The following is a 17,666-nucleotide window of genomic DNA, read 5'->3' as shown; positions in this document are numbered from 1 at the left end:
CACTGTGGACCAGCAACAATGTGTTTTGAAATATGCAGGTCCACTGCAAATTCAGTACTCCTTGCTATGAAAATTTAAGTTACCCTTGCCTGGAAACCTTCCTCCTGCTTCTCCCAACAAATCAGTGACCTTGTTTAGACTCAGTGGATTTTCCAAATACTAATTTAGACATGGATGATGTTTTTTTCTGCTCAGCTGGCTCTGGCTAGCAAAGAATAAGAGTTTAGAAATACCACTGCTAGCAGTGGAAGCTTTACTTTTGAACCAATGGAAACAGGGCCTGAAAGTTGCATGCAAGACCGGAAGACTGGTCTAAAGTGATGATACTTAAGACACTGAAACTTTTACTGTGCAGAACACATTCTCAGGGGATTTTAGAGACCCAAATACAGGGAAGGCAAAAAGCTGCTGAAGTCTTGGAACAAAGAGATCAACTGAAATGAAACCAAGCACAAAATACATACAGCGCTTCGAAAGCACAATCCTAAGAGCCCTGGACAGGAGAGAACAACTGTTATTTGTGACTGAAAATGTGACAAGTGTGCTGACAACCTTCCAAAGGGCATTCTGGTATTTTATTATTGTGCTGTGTTTGCTAATATTTGTCCCCTAGTGTTTCTATTCCAGTGTTATGCTACAAATAGGTACTGGGCGGGATGACAGCTCACAAAGAATTTGCTAAATCCAAAGAAGGAGCACCCATGCTTTTCAACTATCTGGACTTGGGAAGTTTCAACTATATGGCTTTTTGAGAAGCTGAACAAAGTCAGCATGGCACCTGGTTTTGGGGCGCGTGGTTTTTTTAATCTATTAGGAAAACACTTTCTTTTCATTGAGGGGAAAAGAATGAAAGGAACTTCACTGTTACCACAGTAGGGGATAGTTTCAGATCTGTGGGGTGAGCCAGAGCAGAGGCTTCATGAGCTGAGCATACTGCACTGGACTGTTCCCCATCTATGCACATGACCACAGCATTAGAGGCAGAATGACTCCTTGAAAGCCAACAGCTTTCCACCTGCTGCTCAATTTGACAGGGCTGCAAGCTCAGGAAATAGCCCATTTACTAACCCTGGCTTCTCTGCACCTAGCGTTCAGCTCAGCCAGCCAAGTCACTGAAGCCCTAATGGCTGTATTTATCCTCCTGGCAAGTGAGGAGACACGGAGAAAGCAGGGAAGAACGGACAGAAGGCATCCCAAAAGAGGAGCAAGGAAAGCCATACAGACAAATGTGGTTTGGGTGTAGAGCACATTTTGCAGAAGGCAGGAACTCCCCCATCCATTAGGACTTGCTGTCTAAGCAACAAGAGTTGCTGGCAGACACAACTGACCTCTCTGAAAAAAAAACTGTTTCAGTAAATGACAGGGAGAGAAAAAATAAAAGATGAAAAGGAAGAGAGACATCAAAAGAACAGGAGCTATACAAACCAGGAGGCAAGCGCAGAGGCCATTTGTCTTCCCCATCTACAGAAATTTGAAGGCACATGCCAAAGGAATAGCAATAGTGAAGGGCACCTGAGGACATTTGCTCCTTACAGAGCCCTCCAGGAGACGAGGAATCTGCCATTCCCAAGGAGCCCAGAGATGGCCCAAGAGGGAGAGAGGACAGCCACTGGAGCACTCACAATCAGCTACTGCTGTCTGCAAGATGCTGCACTTGCCAAACATGTTTTGATGGAAGCCATCTCATCCCAAATTTGTAACACGAACAGTCTGGGGGTTTCACTTGAGTTCAGCTGAAATTCAGACCAGAAAATAACAAGACTGCTCTCCCAACAACTCATCCTAACATGATGCGTCTCATTTCCTACGTATTAAAGAACAAATGATAAAACCTGGTATTTATGAGCTTGGACTTGCAACCAACTTTAATTTCATATCCATTTGAAGAAAAGGGGTAGGTCCCCCCAAAGTCTCACTGAGCAGATCTACACTCACAAATGCCACTCTTGCTCCAAGTCCAAGACATTTCCCATGGGAACACTGCTGTACCCCAGCAACAGGGCACGATTGAGCCTACAATTAATTATATGAACATGCAAAGGACATAGGAAGCTGCCATTCCAGTGCCAGCAGTTTCTAGTTAACCTCATGTTCCAAAATGTATTGCTATTCCAAAGAAAAAAATATAAGTAACGGCAGGAAAGGTGTTTATAAAAAACATGCCTCTCCACTGTTAGTCAGTAGCCTATTCATTAATGTTTGGAAATGATGGGAAATAACGTCCTGCCTTCCACAGTAAGACAGAAATATGATGAAAATGTTTGTATGCATTGATTGAGCAAAGGGAAAACTTTTTCAAGCTGCCCTTCTGACTCCAGTGTATCAACAGTTTGTCCCCCCTGCCCCATGACTACATCTGACACCACCTCCCTGGCTTCTATCACGAGTTGAAAAGTGCTAGTCAGATTCCAAGATAAACCTGTCAATAGTGAGGCACAGACATTCGCATTCTTCCCTACCTGCTTGTGTCAGCTGTTTGTCTGGGAGCAGCCCCTTGAAAAGCTTTTACTGAGGGAGAAAAGGGAAGGAGGATGCAGAGGGCATTTCAAACAGGAAGAAAATCAGGGAGGGGAACCCCACAAAGACTGCAAAGAGAAAATAAAATTAAAACCCCCACAAAAACTGTCCCCATCAGGTCCTCCCAACAACCTTCTTTATCAGAGGTTCATTGTCAATCAATTAGCCAAGGCAGCAGGGGTCTGCAGGAAGGGGGGTAGCTCCAGAGACAATGGTCTGCCCTGTTGTATTACTATTTAATCACTTTTCCTAAATAAATAAAGCAGCCCTGAGGTGCTGTCATGTCAAGGGAATTTATAACAAAAAAACCCTTCATTTTTCATTGGTCATTACTTTTCCTTCCCTCCCACCCCTGCAGGACTGGAGAGGGTTATTACTGTAGCCTTAAGTTCCATCTTTGTGTTGCTTGCCTTTGATTCCCACTCGGACCTTGCCACTTTCTGGCACTAATTTGTCAGGCCGAACAAAGGAGGGATTTGTACCTCCTGTAAGGTCTCAATTAGGAAAGGCTTCTGCTGTATTATGTGCCATTGGGACAGGACACAAAGACGGTAATTACAGGAATTTGCACTAAATGGCTGAAGAATTCACAGCAAAACTTTTCTTCCTCCCCCCTCCTCATCCTTTTCCAAGCTCACCCCTCCCAGCAGCCCTGGGGAAAACCGCTCTCAATGCCTGCAAGATGTAATTACCAACAGCAGGCCCCTTAGGTTAAACAGCAGCCCATGCCAGGGGGAGCAGAGCAAACTGCCTGCAGGGAGCAAGGTACAAGGAGAGTCTCAGCTTTCTGGTGTGCCTCCAAAGGCTCCTCACACAAACTTTTCTGAGCCAGACGAGTTTCCCCAGTTTCTCCCAGCTGTAATTGCAATTCCTCATTTCTTTGCACCGTGCTAACAGCTACAAGTTCCAGGCAACTCTCAAAGACCAGCTTGAAGGGTCTCTCACAGATGGCAAAGGGTCCAAAACCACAGGAAGTGCTCTGCATCCCCACCCTCAGGTGCAGGGAATCCCAGTGGCCAGCTCCTCACAGCCTCCCCACCATCACATTTCTTTGCACAAGTGTTTTGCAGTTTTGCAGCCTAAAAGCAGGTCACGGGAGCACCGGGGATGCCTCACGTGTGTCAGGAAACCATGCAACCCTGACACGGCCAGAGCAGCTTACTTCTGTGGGGAACGCATGAGTGTGTGCAGATCAATCATCCCATGTTTGGGAGAGGAAATCCATCCTTTCCCACAGAAAAGTCTGCTCCCATACTACATAATGCAAGACTAAAACCTCTTTCATATTGAGCACATGCATTTTGTTCCCATCCCAGGGCCTGATCCTATTTTTGACGAGGGCACTGGAAATGCTCACTTGAAACTCTCCTGGACCTCAGTAAAAGGCAAAATTATGATTTTTTTTCCTCTCCTGAGCTTAATAAAAGAAATTAAGAGACAGGGTTAAAGTTTCAACATTGTCTGGGACATTCCCTTAAAATTAGGCTGTTAATTCCACTGCCCTCTTGAGTTTCATAAAGCTCTCTACTAGGTAACACACTCGGCTAGATCCATCTTGGGCATATATATTTGACCCATTCCCAGAGTCTTCCTCCAGTTTTCACTCTCACAACTATCCTTAAAAGTAAGACATGACCATTGTCCAAAAGTGTTCAGGTAACGAGGGTTATCACAGGACCCAGGCACCTTCAGTGTCAGCAGTAGTTTGCCACATAACTACTCCCAGAATAAAAACAATGCGCAGTCACACAAAGAACATGTAGCCAAGAACAGAACTTAGTTCAGGCAGAAGCCCAAATGTTGTGACCAAATCACTAACTGCAGTGAGGACAATCTTCATGATGCTTCATGACAGCAGGTGTGTGCCATGCACTGGAGACGTGGCCAGGAACACTGCCCATGGGTGACTACTAGACAGGGACAAACCCAGCTGCACCCACAGCAAGTTCCAAGGACAACCCAGTACTTCTGGGGCTCAGGTCTCCTGTGGAAGGGATTCAGGCCAGCCAGCAGGTCCTGGACCCTCCCCCCCCGCCACCCAGAGCCATGCATGGCTCCAGAGCAACAGGAGACCTCCACATCAGACCCCTGCCCCAGAGCAGAGTGGGGAAGAGGCAGGACCCTCATAGCTCCCATAACAAAAGAGGAAAACCCTCCAGAAAAGTTGTTTCTGATAAAACTGACAACTTCTGAGTGCAACTGAAGCCACCGAGTACAGCTTAAGCACAAAGCATCCAGATTTGTTCCACAATGTTACCCTTGCTAAAGGAAAAGGACTATGTATCCACATGGGTCCCCTCTCTTTTCACTTCATTCCCAAACTGGGTAAAATCATGATGGAGCCTAGGACTAGAGTCAGCAGTCAAATGAACCGAGATTTTCAATTAGATGCAGAGGCTTAAGGTCATGTTTTCATCCCTGCCTCAAGGGAAGAACCAAGCAGATGAGCTTATTTTGTTACATTATGTTCCTCAGTGCTGGAACACAAGTTGCCAAATGACAATGTTTCAGGGAAGCATAAATGCTTTGAGGAATCTCCTCAGAAGGCCCAGATCTGAAACTGAGTTCAAAAAATTACCTGGAGACGTACTAATAAAAAGAAGCAAAAGCGCTCAGAGTTGGAAAGTTGCATCATGTCCAGAATTCAAATCTCTTGGATTCTGGACCACCTTTCCAGTGTCCTGAATCAAGAAAACAGCTGAGCCACCCTGTAAGGCAGCCCTAGCCCATGTAGTGCTGTATGTGCAAAGAAAGCCTAACACACCAAAGTATTTATGGCCACAGTGAGATGCAGGGATCGGCTGTGTGCTGCTAAAACACATACATGCTCTTCTGAGTGATTTCCTTTTTTGTGCAGAATGGGAGTGGGTGCAGGTGCTGCAGCCTGCTTGCTTACCTGCACACTTGAAGCTCTGAACTGTGAGCCCTCTCTCTAGAGACAGCGTGGTCAGGATGCTCAGGAAGCTGGTGGTCACAGACTGGCGCTTGCTCTTCCTAAGATCATTTCCAAAGGGGCGATCTCCAGGTTTGCTCCGAAGCGTGACCTGTGGGTTCTGAGTTAAACTTCTAGTAGCATTGGCTGCTGCTCTCAGTGCCTCCATCCACTCCTGGGCCCTCTGACGGGTCTCTGCCCGCAGGCGGAGGACATCCTGGGGAAAAATGACCTGAAAGCAAGAGTCACAGCCATCCTGAGTATCTGTCTGGACTGACAGGCACACATCCACATTGTAGCTCAGCAGAGGATCTTCATCCAGCCTACCCGGTTGAAATGCCATGAGATAAGACCTGTTCAAGACAAAAGTAAATGCCTTCCAGTTATTCTGGATGGTCAACCTATAAAGAGTCCCTGATTTGAGGATATTTTGGTACTCTTTAGTGTTTTCAGTCAAATTCATGGATAGGAAGAGCTCCACAGGCTTCTCTAACAATCCATTGGTTTTGGAAAGGTCACTGTTATTTTCAGGCTTTGGCACATTCTCCAGTTTCTCCTGTGGTCTTGTGAAAACAGGCACAGAAGCACGTACCAATTCCCAGAGCTTCTGTCCCCAGTCCAAAGCCTCCCATGAGGACTCCGCCTTCAGCTGTAGCTGCGAGTTGTCTGACAGGACAGCATCCACCACTTTGGTTTCAATGCAACCACTGACAGTGACCCTTTGAAAATGCATGAGTGGATACACGCTGGGAAGAGTCTGGTTGCCACTGCTGTCCAAGCAATAGAGGTACAGTTTGTACGGGGAGAGCTCAGCGTAACAGGTTTGCCAGTAGCTGTCGCTGCCTCTTCTAATTTCTAAGTATCCCTTCTTCAGAATATTTGGGAACATTGGCTTGTGTTCTAGAGGAAACAAAATGAGAATGTTACCATTAGTTCTTTTTAATTAGTCGTTTCAAACTGCTATGTCATTCTGGCTTATACATCTTTCCTACGCATACATGATGTATCTGGAGGATAGGACCACAGAAATAGCATTCACCCAATAGGTTATAATTATCCAACACAGGCACTGACTACATTTGAACAAACGAGAATACAGCACTATTTTATCCAGAGGTACCAAAATACTTTACAAAAAAGGCGACAGGGAAAGAGAGGGACAGAGAACCAAAGCCATTTTCCTGAGATTATCCAGAACAGCGACAGAGCAACAAAACTCTCCAACTCCCCCAGAACCTAGTCCAGAAGAGTACAGCATTATCAAGTAATTTCTTGCCAACTAAAATAGATTTCAACAGTGAGAAACACGTGAAAATGAAAACAACACCTTCCCCTTCTGCCCCACTCTTTCCCAGGCTCAACTTTGTGCTTTCACAAACACCACCTCTACCTCCCCTCTGTCCCAAGCAGCAGAAGAAGAATGAGGGGTCATGGTCAGTTCCTCTGGCTGCTCCTTCCTCCTCACTCTTTTCCCCTGTTCCAGTGTGGGTCCTCTCCAGGGGCTGCAGTCCTTCAGGATAAACTCCTTCTCAGGAGCGCTCCATGGTCATAGCTCTGTTCAGGAAATCTCCACCTTCTCCAGTATGGGGTCCTGGATGGAGCTGCAGGAAGATACCTGCTCCACCATGTTCTCCCCCCAGGTTCCAGGGAATCCCTGCCTGTGGGCCACTGGCTGGAACAGCACTCAGGCACTGCTTCTGGACTTAGCCAGGACACAGGGAATGGAGAACTGTGCCCAACAACTGCAGTTTCTTACCACATTTCAGCACGATCCAGAACCAGAACATTTTGCACAGCTTCGTTTAATAGAGAGGAGCTTTGCTGATTTATGAGAATCAGGCTCAGGACCAGCAGATATGACCAAGAATGAAAAGTCAGAGGCTGTCCAGTCTCAAACACATGCATCTAAGCATCTCAGCACTGCAGGTGCTTCAGAGCAGACCCTTTCACAAACCTTGGCTCAAGACAAAGCCGAGGGTAATTCTCTTTGTCCCCAGAAAACCAGCCATACATGAATACTCTGGCCACCAAAGTGATACAGATTTAGAAAGAATTATCTAATGCTTTCCCAAGTTTTAAAAAAAGGTTTCCGTACAAAATTTGTTCCAATCTCATTTGCACCACTTCAGCCACATGCAGACATTGTATTTTCACCTTGGGCTGGACATGCAGCTCTATGCCATTTTTGTTGGTCCCCATATAAATTCAGTGGCATTCAATTGTTTAACATTGACTTTAACACTTGGCACCCCAAAACCACATGTCCTTGAGGAACAATTCTTGCTCCCATTTGACTTTTACTTCATCTTTACAGTGAGGGTACCTCTGATGGGTCTTGACTTGCAAACAGTGCCAGAATTAACAGACACAAGTGAAGAGGTTTCTGCCTCCAGCTGTCCATCTCCCTTGGAGACCGCTATTCCTGACGCAGGAGCAAGGCAGCCACCTGGGAACAGCTCCTCATCCACTGCCAGGCACAATTAGGTCAAAACGAAATCAGCATCAATTGACCTTAACACACAGCAGCATCACAAACCACAGCAATACAGGAGCTGTTTCACTCATGGTTTCTGCCCTCAGGCTGACAACCTTTGAAAGATGGATAGGGGAGACAGCTGGAGGCACAAAATATTTTCAGCATCTCAGCTTAACCAGTTACCACTCACGTTAACAGGTCACACTCTTGACAAGTTTATCACCTCCAAGTATACCTAGGGTGTCTTCCTCGCAGAGATAAGAGAACAGAAGCATCTGGGCTTGACGAAGCTTGAAAACAAAGAGCCAAAGATGAACATGTACAGAAGTTACTGCTACCCCATCTGTATTGGGTTTCCCAGCTAACATGGCCAGGACTGCTGGTCAAGCTGTTGTCACTACTGCTGGCTAACAGGCGAGTCTGTCTACCCTCCCAGGGGCACAAGGAGAGTCAGGGACTATGAATATCTGAGGGACTTAGTTACTTTCCCTCAGTATGAGGGGGACAGTTGGTATCAGAAGTAATGGCTTCTGATACCAGCTGGTGAGAAAGCAGAACTTAGGCTGTAACCTACAGTCTAAGGAGATGCTCCCATCCTTGGCTGAAAGCATTGCTGCAGTTGGTTGCAAGACTTTCACGCATGAGCAGGAGGAAGATTCAGAACAGCAACTGCGTAAGAGCTCTGGCTAGCTCTTCAATGAAGACCAGCTTTAAGGATGTATAAGGAGTAAGTAAACAAGCTTCAGTTAAACTTTATGAACATGCATGAGAATTAATTGCCTGATACACTTAATGTGAGTATGCAAACCTCAAGGAGGTTAAAAAACAGGGGAAGGATGCTACCTCCCATCCACACTAACAAAAAGGATGCACCCAGATTTCATTTTTCCAGCTCAGCCTCAGTTTTCCCACATCACCCACATACTCAGAACAGAGCCCACATTTAACACTGTGTTTAAAGCACTCTACACTTCATCCACAAAAATTTACTGCATATATGAGTGAAAGCGTAACAGCAGTTAAAAATGTGCTACTTTGGCACTAGGTCTGAAAAGGTAGAAAAGAAATCAATGTAACCGCATCTTGCAGACAAATAAGCTACTCAAGAGTATTTCAGCTAAATATGAAAACTGAAAGCCTAATCTAAAACTCAAAATGGTAGAGAAAAAGCACACTTTCATAGCCCAAATGGATAGATACACATGCACGCTCACACACTAAAAGAGAACTAATTTTGTTCATCGTACATCTCTGGCCCTGACATTCATTAGTATTTCTGCTGTAACTCAAAAGCCATTAATTTCTCTGAAACCCACACTAATCCCTTTGTAGTGCAGATAATGGGCAGCCATTCTAGAGTCATCTTCCTTTTCTATTAATCCAATCAGGGAGGCAGTGCTTCTGCGGCTCCAACTGCAATCTCTCTCACTTCCATCAAGTACAGATGACAGTTCAAGCTTCTTGATAATAAGACAACTCATAACCTTCCCCCAGCCTCCTTCATCTGCCCACAGGTTTGCTTGTATTTTGTTGAGTTAGAGAAAGGTTATCTCTCCCTGCCTTTCACAGAGGCAGCCCTGTCTCCCTCCTTTGCCCCCCTCCTTCCCTTCAAGCTCCCATGAATCAGCTCCACTGGCTCTTGCTCTAACTGGGACAGAACCAGAAGCCAACTTGATTAAAATTAAATGCCTCGTATTGTTTCGGTCAGAGCAATAGATGCTGGCAGAGACAGGTTGAATCCATATGCTACACATACACACACTTTACAACCCGCTGCTCCTTTATCTCCTCGACATGCAATGTGCCAGATAATACCTTTCCACTCAGAGAGCAAATGTTACCATCGCTCCCATCAGCCTTCCAAACAGAAACTGCATCTCTTTTCCTCCCTACAGAGACAGGGGAGTAAATTGAGGAAGAGTGAAAAAACGGAAATAATGACAGCAAATAGCCCACGCCTGAGCCATTTGGAGTTACAGTTTCAAGGGAACAGAGGGAAAAAAGCAGAGGGAAGCAAAGAAAGACTCAGCAGCCAGGGACAGGGCAGCATCTTCCTCAGTGTTTCTCCTCTCCTTTGAGAACTGCCCACTTGTCCCAGCCAGGAACTATGCACAGAGGACACACCAACCCCTCTCCACACTGGGGGCTGTTGGTGCAACCAGCACCCCAGGAGAGAGTCCAAATGTCTCAGCATGTCCAGAAGATACATGCTCCTGAAAAACTGACTGTACTTTCATCCCCATTAGTATGGCAGGAAAACTTGAGCTGTTTTCCAACACTGAAACATTTCTGATGGCAGTAATACCAAGTAACGTGGAAAAGAGCAGAAGCAGAGATGCCTACTTTCTGAGGGTTTGTCTCTTGAGGTGGCACTCTTCTCTGGATTCTCTAGTAATTGATGAGCATGCGTTACAGAGTTCTTATCAATGGTCCTCCAATTTGATCTCCATAGAAGTTAGGTTTCACATAGAACCTCTGGGACTTAAAATGCTCTCCAATTGGTCTGGGCTAATCACAGGCTTGATGGGGTTTGCTAGATCAGGGGCAAATTGTGCCTCAGCCAGTGTGATTCAGATCTACAGTGTCCTGTAAATGACTGTAAAAATACAGTCTTTTCTTCCCACTTATTTGCCCATCTGGTTCTGCAGGTATTTCTCTTTCAGGCAAGTATATCTGATTCCACTTGGTCCCAAAATAATGGCATTCATATTTAGCCACAGATTTCCAGCAGATTTTAGCCAGGTCTGGCTTCCCCAAATGCCATCTCTTTTCAAGGGACCAGTACAGCAGTGGGACTTGTAACCAGGTAGCTGTCTGCATTAATTTATATAAAGAAACGGCATCTCTCCCCACCATATGGGAATTCACTCTGTTATCTTCCTTAAGCTTAGGGAAAGCAAAACCTTCTTTGAAAATGTTAAACTTGCAAGCTCTTCATTTTAGATTTATGCATTGCTAGTGAGACTGGCTTTGCTGTTTACCAAAAATAAGCTCCTCACTGAATGAACTGCTGAAACAGATGGCTAAAGAACCTCAACAATTTATTCCTTAATAAATTATATAGTCTTTCCCTTCAGGTGTGGCATTGTATGAGAAAGACATGAGAAACTCTGCTGATGTCTATAGGATCCTGGCTGCCCAGCCACTCCATCCAATCCTTTTTGCTCCTCTGCAGCAAGTGGAACACTTGTATAGTGTGCATACTGACACAGAGCCTGTGTGAAGGGGGCTGTAAAGAAGGAGGCTGGATTCAAAGTGCAGGACCAGCCCAGAACAGGACTCAATTCTGGCAGAAACAGAAGTATAATGAGTTGAAAGAGATCGTTACTTACTACCAGTTAGGAGATGCATGAAGCAGCAGTACTTGCAGAAGAAGTGAGAATATCAAATAAGGATAGATTTGCTGATGTTTTTATAAATCCACTTAATTCAGCTTTAAAAAGTTGGAAGAAAGGGTATGAGAGCTGGCTGACACCACTAAGGGAATGATAGCAACTAACCTGCAAATTCAGTTATGAAAGTCATCACAACAGCACTGGAAGCAATCAGCACTGCCCTAGGAGATGAAATCTGTTCATTAACTTTATGGAGTATTATAATTTTGGAGCAAAAATCTCCATAAAGAATAACCCTCCCAGCCAGAAGAGCTTCACAACCAAACTCATCAGTGCCGTTTACTTTAATCCTCCTGCTCTGTGAATTTACCCACTGTATTTATATGTGAGGCCCTGCCATCACCTCCCTCTGCACTCCACCCTGCATCCTCCACAGCCTCGCAGGCAAGGGAGTGGAGCAGGTCACGTTTCCACTGGAGGAGGTAGCTGCCCAGTCTAACCCCCTCCACTGCTACTGTTGCTCTCTGCCAGCTCCTCATGGCCCTTGTAGCTCAAAGGATGCCCAAGCCCAAGGAGCAATCAGGAGTGAGCCTGCAGGGAACAAGTGCTGAACACCCTGACTTAGCCAGGGGGGTTAGCATCATCCAGCAGATGAGTTGAAGTCTAAATTATACTCTCATTTCATGCTGGGCAAAGTGCCTCACCTCTCTTTGTCCCTGCTCACCCTCCCTATCCTTACTGTGTGGTGTATTCAAACTCATGAGAGAAGGCACTTCTTGCTAGGTGTGCAGACAGTCCCTGGCACTTACAGATCTCCGCAGTGAAGGGCATCCCACTCGCATTCTATTTTAAATAACATTTTTGCCTCCTCAAATCTTGATAGGCCCCAAATCTCTGTGATACAGTTACCTTTTCCTTGACTACCTTTTAATGCTGAAAACAAACTGGCCACAGGGTGGAGTGGGGGTTGGAACAGGGACATCAGTTCTCCAACTGGCCTGATACCTCTGGGATTATTTCCAAGTGGTTTGAGGCTTCCTGCTCTCCACAGGGGAAGGTGCAGAAGTGTTGTTTCCACACATCTGCCTCTCAGCACCATTATCTTCTGCGTAACACCACAGACCTATAATGGTCTGCCATCCCAGTGGCAATTAATGGCCTTGGTCTGCCCTGATCGTGTAGCTTCTTACACACCACAAAGAACAGTGCTACAGGGGTGTTCTACAGAATCACAAATGGCAATTAGGCTTCAGAGACCTCCCTGGCTAGTACCAGCCACCATTACTGAGGCTGAGGGTGAGGATAGCTGGCAAACAAACACCCTGACATAAAGCCTGTGTGGTCATCAGAGTAAGAGAAAGCAGCACTGTAAAACGATTCCTCAGAACGCAAAGCTCACCCCCAGTCCCCAACCTGTTAATCAGTGGTGTGTTGCTCATGAATACAGATTTAGGTGTCTTACCTCTATAAAAACACACAAGTATGTACCAGAGCTATATGAAGAGGAGCCAAGCCTTGCTTGAAACATCCCCTGCACAAACTCTGAGTACAAGATCATACCCCAAAAGTGTCCCAGACGATGGCTAGGGTCCCAGCCAGTTGGAAAAAGATGTGAAGAGAGGAGGGGAAAGACATTTTGTCAAACCAGTCTGCCAAAGGAAGATGGTGAAATCCTGGTCTCAATCAGACACAGCAGAATTTGGGCCCGTTGGCCAGTTTGAAGACAGTCACCTTTCTAAGATATGTCTGTTTTGCCACAGTGCTGCACAATCCTGTAGGCTCAGCTTCCTGACAGAACATAGTGCCAAAATCAATATGGCTGGTGAAGTACCGCCATGGCTGCTGTCAGAGAGGGGCACAAGTTGCCAGCCTTCTGCAGCAAGGACAGTGTGTCACTGGGCAGGTGCTCAGCACAAATGACAGTTTCCCACACGGGCATGGTAGGCAAACAGAACAGCCATCCAGGAAAAGTACCATAGCACCCACACTCTCAGAAGTGGCTGTGTTTGAATGAAAACATCCACACTCATACGTTGTGTTTTAATGATCTAAGCAAGCTTTTGCTGGATACTACAGAAGCTGCATTCTCCCTTTGTTTGCAAGGCCACATGCCCAGAAATACAGAAGCCTGACTTGAATTTGGTTACAACTTCCGTCCTTGCTAGGTCCACTTCCCGCTTGACACTGCTCTGCAGCCCAAACAGTGCTCATTTCTAGCACACTAGCTGTTCTCCCAGCAGGCCTACGCAGATACTGCCCCAAAAGGCACAGCTTCTTTTGAGATCCTTTTCTTTCACAGCACATGGAAAAGTTCCAGTTTAATTTTATTTGTATTATAAAAAAGCAAGCAGCAGGAACAGATAAGCTCATAGTAATAAATATACTATGAAGATAAGGAAAAAAAAACTGTTAAGAGCTAATCTATGCAGCAACTCGGCCATCCTCGGAGGACTGGGAGACCTCTGCAGGCTCCAGAGGGAAGTCCACTGCAGTGAGGACTGACAGGAGCGGCTGAAGTTGCACTCACTGTCTCATATGCATCCATTTAATCCGCATTAAAGCCCTGGAAAGGGGTGTCGCCACAGGCTGCGGCCACTGTGATCCCTTCAACCACTGCCGTAGCTTGCAGCCAACCTTAAAATCCATTTTTTCAGTCTTTCGTGGAGAACGATTACCAGTCCCAGATACGCACACTTGCAACGCCTGCTTTCTTGCTTTTGCTTTTCTCCTTTCAGCTCAGCTCACAGCAGCAAACTTTATAGCAGCCTCTTTTGTAAACACAGAGGGAAGAAATACCACAGTTACCTTCTAAGACCTGCACAGCAGCTGAACAGGTTACGGAAACAGGTTAAAAGAGTGCATTTTCAGAGCACAGAAGTTCTCTTTCCTCAAGGATGGTACCCCTGCCTTCAAACATCCCATGCAGAAAGGCTCTTGGAAGGCACGCAGCAAGCACTGACAAATGCCTTGTACCTTCACAAAAGGCAACAGAAGAAATGTGGCTGAGCCCTTCAGAGGTCCTGACTGCTGATGGGCTGTGGGCGAGTACTGGGGGAGGTTCTTCAGTCACTCTTACTAATCCATTTTTCCCCCTTTTTCAGTTCACCTCAGATGAGCTAGAAGGTACCTGACACTATTGCAGACAGTCTAAACCCAAGAGCTTCCTTCACTGAAACCTGTCAATTTCTGTTTTTGTTGAGAGTGCTGATATTGCTACACTTCACAAAACTACTTTAGAGATGTGAGGTCTTCACAGTTACAACTTGCAACTACAAACTGTTTAACATGAAAGCATAACGATAAAGAGCGTATCACACTCTAACACAGTTTGTTCACTTTTTCTGTATGAAGAAAAACTTCACTGGGTTAACTGCATTTAAAAAGTGTAAGTGCCTGCTGAAGGGCTGGGAAGAGTACAAGTGAACTTCACTGCTACTACCAAAGCAGCACGCCTTGGGTACTCACTGTGATAGGGACTGCCTGGACACAGCTAAGCTTAAGGAATCAATTAATTGCTGTTTTAAGCCAAGTGGACTGGACCAGCTGAAGTGGGAGCCAGGGTTGAAAGGCATACAGAAGTGTTACATGTTAAGTTAAATCCATGAGATGCCCAGGATACAGCTGACGAGCCCTGAGAGCTCTGTCTTCAGGCTTCTAGGCATGTTCCTGTTCTGCATCCCTTCCACGAGAAGGGCAGAGACCCCACTCTACAAGAAGCAATGTATCTCCCTGAACAAAAATAGCAGCAAGTATACTTGTCAACCAAGAGAACCCTTCTCTGGGATAAAGCAACTACGTCACAATATAACACAGTAACTTACAGGGTTTTGTAGGTATATATACATTCATATACCTACACATTATGTAGGCACCTGCTTTTCATTCTCCAGAATAGCGGACTTATCTGGAAAACCTAACTCAAAAGGCATGTTTTAACCCTGAACAGGCTACCTATTCGTAACTGGAGTCATTCCACCATACATGCAAACACGCTTGCTTTCACAGCCCTTTGATTTAGAAATTCCTTTGTTAAGTCCTGCCTTTATTTAGGTTATAAAAATGTTGGTGGCACTGGCTGCTTTTCTTTTCCATAAGCACCCAGTGCATTTCTGGCATCTACAAAATAAATCATGGACATGGAGACACTGGGTTAGTGTTTCCGAAGCCCTGAGCACAAAATCTTCCAGTGCAGCGCTTGAGAAAGGAAAAGGAAGAAGAATCGCTTGCTGAAACACCGCTTCATACTGCCCACTGGAGACGCCTGCCTCCATCTGATAACAAGACTTCCTGTAGCCCATACAAAGCTGGCAGAGATGCCTTAATATTGACAAGCACAAATTGCATGCTTGAGTTTTTGTTAATTGTTTATAGACTGAACAGCCAGCATTTCTTAAAGAAACAGAGCAGAGGTCTCAGGCCTCACAGTAAAGCTTTGTATGCCCCTTTTTAGTGGGCACTCTAACTAAAAACTGACTTTGTTTGGATTTGACATTCTCCCATTAGCTTTAGCATTCAAAGTTTTTTTTCAGTTTGGGAACATCAGGTAAGGAAAAGGTCAGAAATACATAACATCTTTTTCTTTTCCTGAGTCAAACTGAACAAAATAGAAGCAAAAAGTAAACCATGCTTAGTTTTTAAACCACAAAACAGAAGACTGGTTTAAAAACTGATCCTTAGGCAGACAAGCAGACAGAGCTACACCAAAGACAACAGAACTGTGCTGGCTGCTGTCCTCTTAAGAGCTACCTCACAGCTGTCTGCTCTTGGGGGGCTGTCTGGTTTTATGTAAACACCCAGCTCCTCTTTCAAGATAAATATCAGAAACAAATAGGAAAGTCCTCATATCAACAGGAACAATAAAGCACCAGCACGAACCTGTGTTTCCTTGGATGTCCTCTCCCTTGGTTAGTGCCAGGTAAGAGAGCAGAGCGCAGTTATTGTCCTGACCGGGCGCAGGTGGCTGCTGCAGGGAGGTCCCCGTGAAGACCACTCCCCAGTTTACATGGCTGATATCAGAGCGTGACCTGTTGTGCCCTGGTTTGAATGTGGAGGTTTCCTCATTCTGCACCAGGATGTCATTCACCGAGCGAGGCCTGTCTCTCCTCCGCTGGCAGATATGGAAGATGTTAAAAGATGTGGTCTCCCTTTCCCCTGCCCAAGCAAGGTTGTCAGCAGCTGTTCCCTTCTGCACCATACACTGGTCTTTGGCAGGGAATGCTGTCTGCGCTTTGGTTTCCAAGAGGCCATTTTTGCAGTGATCCCAGATGAGGGTACTTTTGGCTAAGGAGGCGACGTTCCTCAGGTTCCTGCTTTCTGTGATCTGGTCAAATACCTCGTGCCCAACCAGTTCGGGGACCTCATGCACGCCATACACCTCAGAGGGCTGCACAGTCTTTTCAAGCTTTGTATCAAAACTATTGAAAAAGTCTTCAGTCACTTCCAAGGCAGGGCTAATGTCATCAACTTCAAGAGCCTCCATATCCTGTGCTGCCAGTGGGCACAAGGTGTTGCGATGCTGTAAGAAGATAACACATCAATATCCAGACAAAGAGCTGTTTCTCATCTGTCCTTGGCACACTTAGAGGTGGTGGGGCAAATACGTTCACCAGTTACAATCCTTAGTAGCAGAAAGGAGCCAAATCAATCTGCCTTCAGATGGAAGACTTGAGTCAAGTGGGCTACTGTCCTTCTAAGAAATAAGCTTCTGTACCTGTAAAGCAAAGCAAAACATCACATCAGTAAGGGCCTTTTCCCAGATGAATACATTTAATCACATCACTCTTTTCAGTCACAGTCCCTTTGATTTTAATTCCTTCTTCATTTGGCACCAACATTATTGTGTATGAACAACCCCTCTGCGGTTCCTGCTGTTCACTATGTGTGAACTCTGTGTATTATCACTTCTTGAACTGGAACCTGCAGACAGCAGGATGAGGCACCAGGTAGAGGGGAACCAAAGTGATGCCATTTATTAACCAAGCTTTAGGAAGCTGGACTGAGAGGTAGCACTGACTAGCACCACAAATGCAGCCACCTAGGGAATGCTTAGAACAGGTTCCCTTGGGGATGTAAGAAAAAGTTCTGTAATAAAGGGTTAGTAAAATAGGCCAACCAACCTCAAATAGTTTGCCTTTTTCTCCCAGATTGCTTGCACTCCCAATTTTAGGAGACCAACATGAGTTTTACAGTAGCTAGTTTTCCTACTTGTCTGCATAAACAGAACTATAGTATTTGCCTAATAAATCTACACTGTTAGGCTGCTGCAGAGCACCACACAGAGCCTCTCTCTCTCTCCCTAGAATATTGTCAGGAACCTAAGTGAAACCATTGCCCCAGAAAGACAATGCATCTTACCAGCAAAACAAAATATACCATATCCTGTACTGTCATAAACCTGCAGATCTTT

The 17,666-nt window shown here is 45.5% G+C and overlaps 1 protein-coding gene across 5 annotated transcripts in view; it reads right to left on the bottom strand.

The window, feature by feature from the left end:
* Positions 1-16,967, bottom strand: part of PLEKHM3 (pleckstrin homology domain containing M3) — a 108,302-nt gene extending 91,335 nt beyond the window's left edge. For 3 of the 5 annotated variants that reach the window (XR_009965069.1, XM_062619791.1, XM_062619789.1), the window contains exons 1-2: positions 16,136-16,967; positions 5,414-6,349 (exon numbers count right to left, since the gene is read on the bottom strand). Coding sequence is in view for 4 of the 5 variants with exons in the window: in XM_062619791.1 (XP_062475775.1) it covers positions 5,414-6,349; positions 16,136-16,739 (1,540 nt within the window). In the remaining variant the exon portion in view is untranslated. The remainder of the gene's footprint in view (positions 1-5,413; positions 6,350-16,135) is intronic. The other 2 variants (XM_062619792.1, XM_062619788.1) reach the window with 2 other exon arrangements.
* Positions 16,968-17,666: the final 699 nt, after the last annotated feature.

This window comes from Pezoporus occidentalis, unplaced genomic scaffold (assembly GCF_034315485.1).
Source record: "Pezoporus occidentalis ecotype Australia unplaced genomic scaffold, CSIRO_AGI_Poc_V1 ctg213, whole genome shotgun sequence".
NCBI lineage: Eukaryota > Metazoa > Chordata > Aves > Psittaciformes > Psittacidae > Pezoporus > Pezoporus occidentalis.
This window is presented reverse-complemented; position numbering and strand designations above follow the sequence as displayed.